The following is a 16366-nucleotide window of genomic DNA, read 5'->3' as shown; positions in this document are numbered from 1 at the left end:
TGTACATACAACATATCTGTGACTAGGACTCTATGACATTAAATGCATCATTACCATAAATAAATAGATCTTATCATCTTCCGAGCCCATTTACATAAGTTACTTCATTATGAGGCAGTTACAGAATCTAATTCTTCTCTATCTCGTCCTGACCTCTGGCCTCCCTGTGGAAAAGGCAGGAGACAGAAGAGTTTCCCTACAGGGTTTCATAAAGTATCAGATTAATATTATTTCTATATTATGATGTAACTGTGATACTGTGATATGAGTTCAGATTCTACTGTAAGGCATTCATCATATGTCAGCCCAATCCTTTCTTTCTTTGATTTTACACTTTTTATTAAACACTGAAAGACCTTGATTGCACTCGTTGCCTCTAGGTGCACAAGTTGCTTGTTGAACTCGATGGCTCTGCTCAGTGGAGGCTCAGCGCCATTTGAAGTTGTTTTAATATGTAAAATACTTCCTTCACTCTCCCTCTGAAATCACTTTCAACAACTGCTGCACACTGCTGGAGGAGGCGTAATCACAAGAGAGTTCACTTTACCCACAACGCTGTAAACACGGCATACTAAACCACGTCTGCACACGCGCACACAAAGTGCCCACATACACAAGTATGCAGTCTTGACACACAGCATAAATGTACATGAAGGCACAAATTTACCGAAACTGTGCTGATAGGACGCACGCACGCACACGCACGCACGCACGCAAAAACACACACAAAAACACACAAAAACACACACACACACACACACACACACACACACACACACACACACACACACACACACACACACACACACACACACAGACGGTGCTGTGAACCATTCCAAACACAACCTGCTTTGTATTAGATCAAATCTGTGGTTTGGACCACACAGAAATTTGTGCATGCAACTGAACATAACATAACAATATGCGCCCATTTTCCACCATTTACACAGAAATACACACATGTAAACATGGTGGCACATACTGTAAACATATATTATGTGCTAGTGTAAAAACACTACATATTTGTTGACAGAACTGTGAACTTCCTAAATTTTGCAAAACCACAAAAATATCCTCACGTACTGAGCATACACACACACACACACACACACACAAACTTATATATTCTACACACAGACAAATATAAACAAATGTACAAACATAGAATAGCCTTCATTAAAACTTAAAGTAAAAAAATAAAAAAAAAATGGTGAATATGCATGCAAACTACCAGTAAAAATGAAAACCCACACACATACACACACAATCCCATAAACTTCAGTAAACATCCAACTCTCAAGAAAAAAAAAAAAAAAAACTTTCTAACCTCCCTCATTAGCATGCTGCTGATATTCAGGGACCCACATTAAGGTAATATTAATATTACATTTGGAGACCTGTATAAATATTTGATCAGAAATGCTCGGGGGCCTCATGTATGTTTACTGCACATAGTTCATCCAACATTAACATCAAGGATTTCCTTTTAACTATTCGGAATTCAGGATTTCCTTTGAAAATACAGGAAATATTGGTTTGGTTTACTGAACCCACAAAAACTATAAAACTTAAAAAAGAAAAAATTATCAAAAACATAATAGTTTAGTCTTGCCTACTGCTAATGCGGAAGAAAAACTTACAGTAAAAGGAGGACATTTTTTAGAAATAAAGAAAGAAATGCCTAATTTATGATTTGCGGAATGACTGTAGGAAATCCCTCAGGCAGACCAGTAAATTTTTTGGGTAAATAAGGAGGTAAGGCATCTGAGGCCTACGTGTATGTGTACAAACTGCCACAGTGTGGCTTTCTTGAAACTAGCTGTAAAAATACTGTGATACAACTGCAGACAGAATGAAATGTATTTTTCAATTGCATCTGTACTTATGAAAATAAATCATATTTAGGCATATATCCACGCTTCAGAACTAACCATACGCTAAACTGAAAGTGTTTAGATAACAGTAATAGTGTAAGCATGTGACAGAGAGCTGGAGTTGATGTTGGCCGTGTCTTTGTTTAACATGGAGAACAACGATGTCCCTGAGTTAAACACTGACACTCTGTTCTTAAGCCTCATATTCATCTTATGATCTGAATTCTAGATTATAATGTAGACGAGTCAATAGTACAGGAAGACTATCAATATGTCTAAATATGTCCATTATATGCAAGAAACACATGCATGCAGTAAATTACAGTAGCAATCCTATTACCTTATTGTTGTTTTTGGAGAACTGGAGACCCTGGGATTTTTAACAACTCAAAAACAAACTCAAAACATTTTTTATCACCTTGAACTTTGTGACTTTTCCTAATTTTATAAGAAAATCTTATAAACATAATTTTGATCTGATAATATGTTTCAGAGATCTGCTACAGAATGACACATTCTGTTTGGTTTCCCCAGCTGTAAAACAAGGTTAAAAATTAGACTTTCGAAGGCTCTATATCTGATCTGTTAACTGGGGCTGCGTCTAATGATTATTTTCATTACTGATTAATCTCTGGATTATTTTCTGAGTAATCGCTGGATCTATAAAATGTCAAGGGAAAATTGCTCGTTATCATTTCCCACAGCCTGAGGAGATATATTCATTTAGGTTGTTTTATTCTACCTAATGTCCACAACCCAAATATATTCAGTTTACTATCATATATGACAAATAAAAGCTGCACCCAGGGAACTTGTTTGTCAGTTTTTCTTGAAAAATGATGAATTAATCAATTATCAAAATGGCCGCTGATTAATTTTCTGTCATTTGATTAATTGACTAATCATTGCAGCTCTCGTGTTGACAGTACTTTTTATGAAGCACTATACCTCACAAATCCCAGATATGTCAATATGAATTTCTGATTTTTGGAGTTTTAAAACAGTTTGGTCATAAGAGGTCTAACTAACTGACCCCATGTCACAATGTAGGATAACAAATTGTACATTTCTTTGTCTGTAAATTACTTTTTGGTAACCAAATAGGAATATATATATTTGTTAATACATAGCCCATTTAAAATGTGAAGCACAAAATAATTTCTTTTTTGGTATAATAACAATGTCTTATAGTCATTTATGCATCTTATCAGCTTCATCAACTGTTCAGAAAGCTCAGTTTGTGGCAAACCAAAGAGTTACCAATTCAATACTTGTCTACATATTGTGTTTTAATACTGTCAGAGGAAAAGAAAAAAAAGTAATGAGGAAAATGGTTTATTTTGCATTCTGTGAGATCCCAAACAATGAGGAAATAAAGCAACAGAACACAAAGGTTAACATAATAAAACTACAGAGCAGAATAAGATTATTATCAAAAAGTATGTTTTTCATTTTCCCTCAGCTCTTGTATGTGTGTATGTAGGTATTTTAATTAGATAACTCTCAGTAGTCATCTGTGCTGTACTGTTGTCACCTAGTAGCTTGCAATCTCCTCCTTGCATGTGCGTTTGTGTGTGGAAGACAGAAAAAAACAATGTGCATGGTCTGTGATAGCGCTTGTGTGTGTCTGCTTGTTGTCACCCATTAGCTGACATATCCATGCACAACCTCAATGCTCAGAGTCATACAGGACCTCAAAGGGATCACACACATGCACATATAAATGCACGCACAAAAGAAACAATGCAATTCCTTTTTAAGCTACAGTACCCTTGATGTCTGACACTTGGCGATGGATGAGGAGTTCCTTAGCTCAAGATCAAAACAACCAGAAAAGAAAAAAGACACGATGAGAAAAAAAAAAAACACAAAAAAGGACAGAAGAAGAAAAAGAAGTTTTCTGTCGTCTACCAGACAGCAAGGCAATGCTAACTTTTTCTTTTGTTTCTTTCCCCCTCTAGAGTTGAATCACAAAACACCAGAACAACAGCGAAGAAAAAGCTGACAAGATGACAGGAGGAACAGTGGCTCGAGAAGTTAAAAAAGAAAGAACGAGCAAAGAAAGAGCTGGCACTGGGGAGACCTTTACAGCAGAGCAGAGAGCACAAAACACTCAGACCACCTGATTTATGCAGGACACAGAAGGAAGAAGTCGTTATTATGTGGTCGATCACAACGTGAAGGTCAGAGAAATTTCAGTATGACTTTGATATGTCTGTTAGTAAAGACCAAATTCAGACTTTGGGTTTTGCATGCTGAAATCTCATTACAGGGTCACTTTCTGAACAAAGATAACAGATATGTAAGTCAAAAAAGATGAAAAAGACGGGGGAATTTCAAACTTGGCATGTGGAAAATGCTATATTATGCCATAGTTAAATGACTTTAAATCACCTTTTGACACTTTTCTGATATATGTTCATCAAATATAACGCTACAGCCAGGAGACAGTTAGCTTAGCTTAGCATAAAGATTGGAAAATGGGGGGAAACAGCTAGCCCGGCCGGTCAGTTTCTTGGCCGGAAGCATTGACTTCCTGGAGTCTTCGCTGAAAGACTGGCAATCTCATGGTGATGCGAATACGCTCTCAAACTATTCCTTTAAACTCCTACACAAAAAAGTTAATGGTCTAATTGCTGAGATCATGACAGTTTTGAGGGCTAAACACAGGGTCTCAGACCAGAAAAGATTGTGAAATCCAAGTTGGACAGTTCACCACGACTTCACCACAGTTCACCACAGCTTGAGCTGAATCCCAGGCCATCCTCATTGCTTAACAAAAGTAGTGACAGGAACAAAACCTCGAGTGATTTCTCTAGAAGAGCCACAAAGACAGAAACCCGACAGAAGTGAGAAGACTGCCGAGCAAAAGTTCACAGCTGTCGAAGTTAATAATGGCGATAGACTGCTGCGACATTTTAGCTTGTTTGCTGTGGTAGCCTCATATTTGAAGTTATTATACTTAGTGCTAGCAATAAAATTCAAATGTTGGTGTCGTGATGAGACTAGCAGAGTATTATAATGGAGAGTGAAAGAAATAGACAGTAATGTTTCCTCTTCACAGAGGCAGGAATGTGACAGAGAAAGAGAGCAGAGTGAAAGTCAAGGTGTCTCCTTCAAAGACAGACAGACATGATCAGAATGATTAAAAACAGAGTTTATGACAGAGTGAAGGAGATGAGAGAGTGTCTTGATACAAGGACAAGAAGTATGACAATGAAGGACAGAGATGAGAGAGACAGTGATGGAAGAAGAAAAATAGGCATGCAGTACTAACCTTGAGGCAAGACTGGGTAGAGCAGGAGACAGTGTTGCATTGTAAAGATAAAAGAAAAGGAGAGAGAAACAGAGAAGGAGAAGGGAAGGTGAGAGGGGAGACAGGAGTTGGGCATTAGGCTAGCCAGCTTGATCACTCTTCAAAGAGGAAAAAGATGAGAGACAAAGGAAGTGACAGAGAGAGAAGAACATAGAGAAACTGCAGGCAGACAGGAAGACAGGCATGACCAAGCAAAAAGCTGAGCAGGCAGGCAGACAGTCACATAGACAGACGGATAGGTCAAATGCAGGTATTTCTTCTTTTCAGTACAGTAATCGTGGTTATGAGGGGCCTGATCACCTAACATGACCTCTACAAGCATAACCTCTTTAAGCATTTAAGGGCACACAGACGAAAGTGCAATCACAAACCATAGAAAGTGAGCAATTAGCCAGTCAAAGCATAAGCTGAGAGTGCTCACTATGAATTATTTCTTCTTCAGTGGTTTGGATATTGCAGACGACTTCTTTCGCTTCCCGCTGGGGCCACTTGAACAGTATGCAGCTCGTGGAATTGTGGAAAAGACTCCACCAAAAGGCATATGGCTTGCAAACATTAAGATATGAAATTTGAGGAAAATTTACCTCCTAATGTGGTTGACCCCGCAAGTATTCCACACAACCACACCATGTTTTTCATCAAACTGGCAAAGCCCAAACTACAGGGTGAGCTTATGCCTGGGAATGCTCACTAATGACAGTGTGCCAGAGACAAATTGTCCATTACAGAACAATATAACACGCAATAAACTTCTCTAATTTCTCATTACTTAGGTTTATATTCTACATATCTCCAAACCTCTTTCCTTTTTCTCTCATTTTCTCACAATTTTTTTCCCTCTCAAGTCTTTTCTGTCAGGTTCGTTTTCTGTTTCCCTATCCCCACCATGTTGCCTGTTCTTTTCTTTCTCTCCTTATGTCTCCACCCGTTATTTCAGTTTTTCTCCCTCCACTACCACCTTCCTTTCCCTTTTTCTCTTTCTTTCCCTCTTTCTGTTTTCCACTCTTCTGTCCAAATCCTTTATTTTGGCCATCAGGGCAGATTTTAAGCTCCATTTCCCCTCAGTGTGAAGTCACTCAGTCTGGTCCAATTACCATCCTAGTTACTGAAATAAATAACCTGGTACCATTACAGCTGGACTTACACTATTGGGGAAAGACAGAGGTTTGATTCTTACCCTTGTTTAACCCACATCTGCTCTTTTCATTTGCAATGTTCCTGCTGCTCAATTGTAGCCCAGGGTTAGCCTTGATGGTGGGCTAAGAGTTGGCCAAAGGCGAATGTATCCTCCTCTGGCGTACCTGCTAGCTTGAGGTCTTATAATTTACAGCAGGTTTAGCTAGCCTTGGGATAAAGTCTGTATTAGTACACCTAATATCACAGGGTCAGTGCTTGCGGGTTAGAAATAAATCCTAGTTACTGAATATATTATTACAATCTTGAACACAGAACGCCTGTTAAAGGGTTTCCTAACCAACATGCATAACATGTTTATAGTTACAAATACTGACATCTGTGGACAATCAGTAACACAGCAGTTGAGTTCAAATGTCTCAGTGGTACCTTGACAGTATTTTTTGAGGCACTATGTTGTAAGAACAAGAAGAGAAGAAAAATAAAGATTATACCAATTGATTGTCCAATCATTCCTTAGCAACCTATCTAGGCACAGCAGGCTTGTAAAGATATATGATTGTAGATACTAAGCTTAGGAGTGTGAAGGGTAGTGTTTATGTATTTATTTATTTTTTAGCTTTTTAAAACAAAAAACATACGTTAGTTTAAGGAATGTATAAATCAGTGTGTTTATCTGCTCTCATGTAAGCTGAAAGCTTAAGCATGTCTGGCTAACTTGCTTACTACCTACGCTAGTAACCAAGTGTTACATTGAATGCTAAGAAGCACATTATTAACTAACTAAAGTTCTTATTTTGTTCAATGTGAAAATATATGGTTTGAAAATATTAACAAGTATGTGAGGAAAAACCAGCCAAACATTCATTAAATTGAAATAAGAGTCTGATCTTATGTTTTTCTTCTGTCAGGTGCTCTGATTCTTCTTGTAAAATGAATCGGATGGCAATGTAAAAAAGTTTGCCGGAGACAGTGTTTTCCAGCAACTTATGGAGTTACACCATCTTAATTAGCTAGTTACAGCTGATAAAACCTGCCAGCAACACTTGTCATTTCAGCGGTCTACTTCTGTGTGATTTCGATAAACTTACTATGAATTTCTAGAAGTAAACCTGCCGCATTTGTTTTTGTACATATTCCATTTGAGAACAGGAAGCTTGACAGGCATAGCGATATTAAATACAGGGGCTGGGGTGGAGCAAACAGTCAATTCTGCCCTTTCATGACTGTTTTACAATGTTAATGGCTTGACTTGATACCACAGCCTTAAGATAACCAGGGATATAGTTTCCCTCATGATGCATCTAACTGCTAAATGAAACCCCTAAATGTGAAGATGTATAAAGCATTCCATATCTTTGCACCCTTTAATGCAACCACTACAAACCACAAAGTAAAAGGAAAGTTAAATTTCCTCATAAAAATCTACTTAATTTTAATTTTACTATTACAGAATACAGTTCTCCAACATACCGTACTAACTCTAAATTTAATAGCTTCCCAGTTTCCTAACAGCAGCCTGCAAAGTTCAGATATTAAATATCATTTGCTGAGAAGCCTTTATTTTATTGTAATCTACTGAGAGAAGGAAACATCACACAAATATATATGATATAAGAAATCCCACATCTACACCCATGTGCACTTTTTTTTACTGGTTATAAAGTTACATTACCATGTTATCTGCAAACTTAGCACTGCCTTAAATCTGCATCTTTGGCTACTTGCAGATTAAATAACACACACATATACAGTTAAAAGGCACCAGTTTAAGTCAGCAGGTGCTGAATTATTAATAGTCTACTATTTCTTCTGGCCAGACCAAGACACAGTGAGGAAATACTGAATCTCCCTAAAATCATCAACAGCCATTAGTGTGGCAGTCAAACTGCTAAACACACAGACAGACAGACAGACAGACAGACAGACAGAGAGAGAAGCGGAGAAAGAGGGGGGAGAGTTTAGAGTGGGAGTGGATAGAGATCATGTCCAAGGAAGAAAATGAAGGAAAAGATGAAAAAGACGGAAAGAGAGATGGCACAGTCAGACAGCATATGATACGGCGTTGAGGTGCAAACAGACAGAGACGGAACAGTTTTCAGAACCACAGAAAGCTCCAACCCATCTAACTCTCTAGGACAAATTTACTCTCACCACTACACTAAAACACAACCCAATTCAACCTCTTTGTACACTTCAAATTGTTTTTTAATGATACTATTTGACTCTTGGCCATGAGATAAAGACCTCTCACCCTACTTAAGAAGTAGTTTTTGTTAAGGGAGTGACTTTATCTCTTAAAGGCTCCCATTTTTGTAGTCCTCTTCATACAGAGACACTTATAGATGGACACAAAGGCTAAAAACCAGACAGAAAGAATGAAACAGATATTCAGGGAGACAGGTTAACACAGAGGCAGGCAGGCATGCAGGCAGACAGATAATCAATTACAAACAGAAAGTATAGACAGATTAAGACTAGCCAATGAGGTAGATACAGTGTACTTTGGCAGACATAAGGAGAAAAAGACAGAGTGAACCTAAATTTCACCGACAGGTAGAAAAGTAGTTAGAAACAAACATTTCATTCCTATTATTATAAAAGAAATGAAAAAAAAACAAAACTTAGTGAACTGTCCAGACCCCTAATGAAAGAAAAAAGTGTGTTAAACTCTGCAAGTCAAGCATCCTCAGCTGAAAGTAAAACACAAGTGAAGCGTGAAAACAGAGCCACTAAATGAAAGAGTTGCATCATTGAAAGGAACAGAGGCTCAAAGAGTTTGAGGCTGCAGAGCAAAGTCTCTAGTGCCAAACTGTGCCCTCATTTTACACACTTTTGGGAGCAGTTTGGCTTGTCAGTTTGGCTTGAAAAAAACTTCTGCTGATGGCACAGATGTGTAAGAGTACAACTAGTGCCGATTTACTGAACTTTTGGGGAAATTTTTTTTTCTAATTTGCGAACTGTCCAAATAAGCCATCATAGAGGCTTAGTGAATACTGATCCAGTGCTGCAACTCTTTGATGGTGATTATTAGTAAACATATTCAGCTGTGTCCCATGTGGAAAAGGCTGGCAAAAAGTAGAAATCTATTGACAAGTCAGATTTATTTGTCCTTTTACTTTCTTTTAATGCGATACTCCATGTGAAAGAAAGGATTTTAGGTAGTAACTAAAAATAATTTTGATTATCTATTAGTCTGCGGATTATTTTCTCATTTAACAGGTTAATCGTTTTATCTATTAAATTCAGAAAATAGTCAAAAATTTCCATTTTTAATTTCACAGAGCCCAAGGTGACGTCAAATTGCTTCTTTTATCCAATCGACACTCCAAAGTTCAAAGATATTTGGTTTAATATCATACATGACAAAAAAAAGAATAAAATTCTCACATTTGAATGGCTGAAAGCAGTAGGTCTTTTGCATTTTTGCAAGAAAAAAAGACTAAAATGATTCATCAATTGTTTCAACTATTGTCACTAGCTGACACGACAACTCGTTTCAGCTCTAAAGGATTTTGTATTTTAGACAATAATACTTTAATAGCATCCTTGTAAGAAAATGTAGTGCTCACTGATTATTATGCCAAAGATCTAACTTATGATGAATTACTGTATAACGTAGGTAAAACCATCTTATGAATGTGACTTTACGCGTCAAATGCCTCTGATCAATCAACATTTATGGATTTTCTACATGCATTACGTCTAAGATCACAGCCTGTGGTCCTGCGGTGGTTGATACTTGTGGTACTTTGTATAAAACTGCCCACCACAACTGACTTTTGAAGCAATTATTTTTCAAGTTTTTCATTTCAAAATTTCCACATGGGAGTGGTTGCTATCATAGTGCTCTCATATCCCGTTCTCTGACAAGCAAGGTGAGTTTTGTCGTGCATCAGTCGAATTGACTGACAGGGCCGCGAGCCACTCACGTGCCCAGGTAGTCCCACACCAGCCCCCCCATTGGCTGCTGAGACGCAGCAGGGGGAGGGGCCTGTTTTCGCGACTGCTGAGAACGCCGCAGATGAGAAGCAGAAGGATTTCTGGGGTGTGATGGGCACGCGCGCGCACACACGCACGCACACGCGCACGCGCACACACACACACACACACACACACACACACACACACACACACACACACACACACACACACACACACGTACGTAACCCCACTCACACATATGCAGAATCACATGAATGTATACAAATTCATGCATACACACGTGAATAAGGTAAAATGACAAAATAAGAAGAGATGAGTAATGAAAGAAGAAATAAAGAAGAAATTAAAGGAGAAAGGGGGAAGAAAGAAGGGAGAGGAAGGATGAGAAAAAGGGAAAACTAAAGGATTAGTACTTTAGGGAAGCTTACCATAGACTCCAACAGTATGTTACCTGAAACTGAATGGAAAATGGCAAAGTGGAGCCTATTCTAACATTAAGTGATCATTTTAACAAGTAAAGACAGACTTGGTTGTTTTCTAATGACTTAGGTTACTAGAGGAAGTTCAGAGATGCAGGAACTTTGTAGAAGTCCAGTTTTTAAGAATTCTTCTCTTCTAATTCTCCATCCCTCTTTATCAATTCATCCTCCCCTCTCACCTCTCCAGTTCGTGGATCTTTTTCTCCTTGTCGTTCTTTTCATTCTCCATCTCCCTCAGGATCTCCAGCAGTCGTTCCACCTCAGACTGGGCCTTCCCAGCATCGTCTTTGTGCTGGGTCACTTCCTGCTCCAGGCAGGAGATGCGTTCGGAGAGTTCAGTGGTAGCCTGGGACTCTGCCGCTGCACTCTGAGCCTGGAACAGAAATTAATTATTGAAAATAAACCAAGCGATAGCTTTCAAAAAGTTCACACTAAAAAGGATGTGCCAATAACAACATGTGTGTTGAGGACATAGTGGACGGATTTGATGAACGTGACACTTGCTTTTTCCAGGCGGCTTAAGAGTATAATTGGTCTATAATAGGTCTTTGGTTAGTAAAATTATATTCACAGACCAGTCTTTTAGGGACCAGACACAAGATTTTTATACTTTTACATACCAAACCTTTATTTTAGCGATATTGCATTCAGCAGCTCAGGTAGATTGTGTCCCATATTTGAAATAGAGACGCTTTAACATAATGTGGCCCCATCAGTTGTGATAAAAAACAAAAGTAATTTAGGGGAGCAATACCAAGCCTGGCTAATACAAGCAAAGAGTACTTATGAAACATGCAGGATTTTAATGGATTATGGACATATTACATTTAGGACTCCTTTTTCTGTTTAAAATTGCATGTATTAACGCATTAGAATTTTTAATTCAGAAAAGGTGAAGGCATAAAGCGATGGTGAAAATCAGTTTGAACTGATCTGCTCCTAACAAAACACACTGATGGGCATATTTTTCAATAAAAACTAGTAAACCAGACGAAGAGTCTACAGCCACGCTAGTCGCTCTGAGGCTGTGCTTACAATGGAGCTCTGAGCTGAAAGCTAATCAACATGCTAACATGCTCAAAATAACAATGTTAACATGCTAGCAGGTAATGAAGCTAGCACGGTTAGCAGGTCATTTTTGTGATGTTCACCATCTTATTTTACTGTGTTGTGTTCATGCTAACATTTGGTAAGTAGCACTAACCACAAAGTACAGCTGAGGCTGATGGGAATAACGTTAGTTTTGAAGGTATCTAGTCGAAAATCAGAGTACTGGACAAACGTGTTATGTTATAAATGTGTGTGAGTTATTCAGTGAAAATACACTTTGTTATTACTAAGTCTAAGCATATTCGTTCGGCTAACTGATGGTTTGGGTCGGTTTCCACTAACACACACACAACGTGCAAACCCACATTATGCTGATTTATGTTAAGATTATCATGAGCATGAAAAGGTGAGTAAAGAAAAAGGGAAGGCAAACTGAGTTGCAATGGCTTCTTTCTTTCTGCTGCTGTCCTCAGCTATGCAGAAGATGCCGAAAATGAGAAAAAGAAAAGTTATAACCAGCTTAGAGGTTAGAACAGCTGTGTGTATTTCCCAGAAGCAAATGTTGCTCTTGGGAAAGATTGACTTTGTGTGTGTGTGCACACGCCTTGGTTCTTCAATACATAAACCCTATTAGTTTTGGAAGTGCACAACAGTTTTTACAGGTCTTTATGTGGAGAGGAAATGTTTGGGTGTCTGACAATATTATAAGAAGATCTGGGTGGAGGAGAAGAGCGAGGGAGAGAAAGACAAATAAGAAAGGAAAAAAGAAACATCACACACAGTGTCACATGCAGAATGTCAATCAATTTGCACACACAGACACAAGTTTTCGGTCTTTTTTCCATCCATGGTAACATAAAGAGACTAAGAAATAAATTCAAATAAAATTAGAAAAACACCAGAGATTCACTGACACCTTCGTACACATTCTCACTCTTTCCCAATTGCTCTCTCTCTCCGTCACATACTTAGACGCACACAGACACACACAGACACACACGTACACGCACGCACGCACGCACACACATGTACACACACGTACACGTGCACAGACACATACACGTGCACAGACACATGCACACGTGCACAGACACAGACACATGTACACGCACACAGACCCTCATACACAGACCCACATACACATTCAGGGTGTGGTGGTGGTGCTGTCTTCTCCACTCTGTGGAAATGACTGTAAGGCTGTCAGCATGCCGTCACACACACACCATTTTATGGGCTGCTGTGTGGGAGAGAATATGTGATATGAAAACACACACAGACACACACACAAACACACGCACGCACACACGCAAGCAAACACGCACGCACAGCCAGTGCTCTCTTGGAAAACAGTTTAGGAAAAACAAGGAAGGGCCTGTACAGAAAGTACTGTAAGTACAGTGCTTTCTTCATCGCTGAGATTCATATAGTGGGTAATGTAAATTTGAATCTTGTCGGCCCATCATGGCCATCATTAAGCAAAAGAAAAAATAACAAATTAGTTGGTGACTTTCTAGTCAACTTATTTTGGTCCTAATGTTGCCTATGACAAGTGCTAAAAGATCTCTAGTTCCCTCTCTGAAAGCATCTCATTTTTATGCTTTCATAATTTCATGAATAATTCATTATTTCACTTAATTTATGGCCTTTTCAGATAACCTTCTTAAGCTGGTTCTCCAGTTTGACACACTCCTCTCTCTTCTGCTCCAGGCTGATCTCCAGACTCTTCAGCCTGTTGTCCTTCTTAAGAGTCGAGGAAGCCAGAGAGGAAGCCTTCTCCTTAAGATCCAACACCGATGTCTGGAGGAGAAAAGAAAGTATATCGGAGAGTGCTAATGAAGGAAATGAACACCACAACTTTTTACTACTTAACACTGGGGGTTGCAACAGTGTTGTCACTAACCCCGATTAATGGATAGCATTGCATTTACCAAAGTAATTACTCTAAACTGCTTTATTATGAGATAAGACCAAAAGCTAAATCATGTGAAATGTTTGGAGTAATCCCCCATTGTACAGTAAAATTGTGTATGAGCACAACTATATCAAATAAGCCAGGTCAAAGGTTAGCCTGTTAACTGCAATGTTGTTTACAACAACAGTTTGGGTTACAGCTTTACCGTTCTCTTTCTCATCCAAATAAGCTTGGCCAACTTATGTTTCTTGTCCAGTTGGGGCTTTTGTTTTCGAAATGTTACCGAATTCCTAGATCTCAGGAATCTCAGAATTATGGTTAATATTACAAGAACAAAATCCAAGTTTTAATAAACTGGCATTATCATTTAAGGGCTCCCTAAACGTTAGGATACTGACTCTGGCCCTTGTTCTTCAAAACTTTTTCCCATGACCTGTCTCTTTTCTTACTCTTCCAGCTCAATCCCTCCATCCGTGAAGTCTCTCACTCCCTTTCTTTTCTGGTCTTTTCCTCTTTTGGTAGGGGCAGTGAAACAGAAACCAGCGGGACCAGAAGGACAGACACTCAGACGTGTAATTTTACCCTTGACTGACAATACCAACTCGAGACTACGGATCATCATGTTTGACTGGGCTTTGGTCAGAGAAATCTTGCTGCTTACTCTGATTATATTTAGGTAGGCATATATATTCCTGTTGTCAGACAAACCCCACATCTGTGGAGAGGAATGCTTGTTTCTCCCTAAGTTTTCCCATGTATTTTTGAAATTATATAATAGGAGTATAACAGGTTTTATGACCCAAGACTCACAAAAATTAGCTGAGCAAACAGAAAAGGCCAAAAGGACTTTTCACTAGTACAACGTGTGCATTTAATTTTAGGATGTAAATCCCATTTTGAAGGAACAGCATCACTTTTTTGGGGGGAAACTCAGCTATTTGCTCTTTTGCCGAGAGGTAGAAGAGAAGATTGATACCAGTGTCATGTCTATACACCAAAGATAAAGCTACAGCAGGTGGTTAGCTTAGCTTAGCATAAAGACTGAAAACAGGGTGAAACAGCTAACCTGGCTCTGTCCAAAAGTAAACAATCCACCTCCCAGCACTTCTAAAGCTCACTAATTAGCATGTTGTGTGTCTCGTCTGTTTAAAACATACACAATCAAAATGTAAAACATCCATTTGTGGTTCTATGGGGACGGCCTCCTGGCTTTAGCTTCATAGTTCGCGACAGACACTATTGATCTTCTCATCTAATTCTCAGCAAGAAGATGAATAAGCTTAATTTATTTTCCAAAATGTCAAAATATTCTTTTAAGTCTTCTCATAACAAAAAATGCCATATGTCCTTAAGCATGTGTGTGTATGTTTGTGTGTATCCCATGAAACTTGTTTGTATCTATTGCGTCTTTGCAGGTGTATTTTGATATGTTCACTCGTGTGTGTGCATGCAATTTTTTGTACCACTTGACACTGAAAAACGTAAAATGTGAATTTGAACCAATTTGATCCAATGCAGATCTGAAGCATACGACCTAATTAAATATAAAGATAATGTTAAACGTAGCAATAATTACTGGACAAAAATAAGATACTGGCTTACAGGCTGATTGCTTAGTTAAACTTCTGTTTGGATGTCACTGATTGTTGTAGCTATTGTCAGTAACTTCCCTACTTTGCTGTCTAACCACTGCACTGTGAATAAAGAGACGGCAGCGTCTGAAAATGCTTTGTCATTCTCTGTCTCTCCGTCTCTGCCTCTGCTGTGCTGCTTTGCATGAATCACAAGGGTCAAAGCAGGAAGAATTCAGCTCCCATCACTGTTTCCATTGGTTGTGAGTTTTGCATATTGTTGTCTAGGAAATGTGAGTGTTTTATCGTTCCAGCCCTTCAGAGCGAGGACTTTGGGAGGATTTGAGGTCTGTTCTACAGTGATAGATCAATCACGTTACCTTGACAGGGACACAGAGAGGGAGAGGGGAGAGAGTGTGTTTTTCTGACTTATAGCATAGATATGGAAGTGTGTATGCCTTCTACCTCACGGTCAGCCAGGTCAGCCTGCAGCTGGGAAACTTTCTCCCTCAGCTCCTTCAGCTCCTTCTTGCTGGACTCCATCTCCTCTCCCTTTTCTCTCTCCTCCCTCTCTCGCTGCTCCTTCAAGCGCTCAATGATTCGCTCCTAAAGAGAGAGGAGGATGAGAGGGAGGAGAGGATGAAGGAATGATGGAAGTTAAAAGGACATAAAGAGAAAGAATCAAAAGAAGAAAAGAAGAGGAGAGGAGAAAATAGTAGGCAAGGTAGAATAAGTGATGGAAAAAGAGAGGCACGCAGAGAATAAAATCACCTCATGCACTTCAACAGTTATTCACGGTCACTCAATATCAAGTTTCTATACCAATAACGGTCGCATTAAACTTTATGTACATGGCAGCTTTGACAGGATCTAACAGCCAACTGTGATTTTAGACACGTAATACATTCTGGCACATGATATAAAACTAGCAACCACTAAAACACTATAGACGCTCTCCAGCTATAGAACAACACAGAGGCCAGTTCGAGAAAAAGTACAAAAGTTCACACACACAAAAGCAGAACAAAAAAGCCCCAAAGAGTGTATACTGGCTGTTCTGTGTGTGTTCTTGTACTTCTGTTTTT

General features: G+C 38.9%; 1 protein-coding gene across 9 annotated transcripts in view; it reads right to left on the bottom strand.

Moving 5' to 3' along the window:
- Window positions 1-16366, bottom strand: part of LOC120800517 (ELKS/Rab6-interacting/CAST family member 1-like) — a 123335-nt gene that overhangs the window by 65788 nt on the left and 41181 nt on the right. For 6 of the 9 annotated variants that reach the window (XM_040146679.1, XM_040146729.1, XM_040146713.1 and 3 more), the window contains 4 exons: window positions 15747-15887; window positions 13455-13595; window positions 10928-11121; window positions 5152-5163 (listed from right to left, as the gene is read on the bottom strand). In XM_040146679.1, the coding sequence (XP_040002613.1) occupies window positions 5152-5163; window positions 10928-11121; window positions 13455-13595; window positions 15747-15887 (488 nt within the window). The remainder of the gene's footprint in view (window positions 1-5151; window positions 5164-10927; window positions 11122-13454; window positions 13596-15746; window positions 15888-16366) is intronic. The other 3 variants (XR_005708993.1, XM_040146721.1, XM_040146738.1) reach the window with 1 other exon arrangement.

Source organism: Xiphias gladius, chromosome 2 (assembly GCF_016859285.1).
Source record: "Xiphias gladius isolate SHS-SW01 ecotype Sanya breed wild chromosome 2, ASM1685928v1, whole genome shotgun sequence".
Classification (NCBI taxonomy): Eukaryota; Metazoa; Chordata; class Actinopteri; order Istiophoriformes; family Xiphiidae; genus Xiphias; species Xiphias gladius.
The sequence above is the reverse complement of the archived record's forward strand: the minus strand, read 5'-3'. Positions and strand labels throughout refer to the sequence as shown.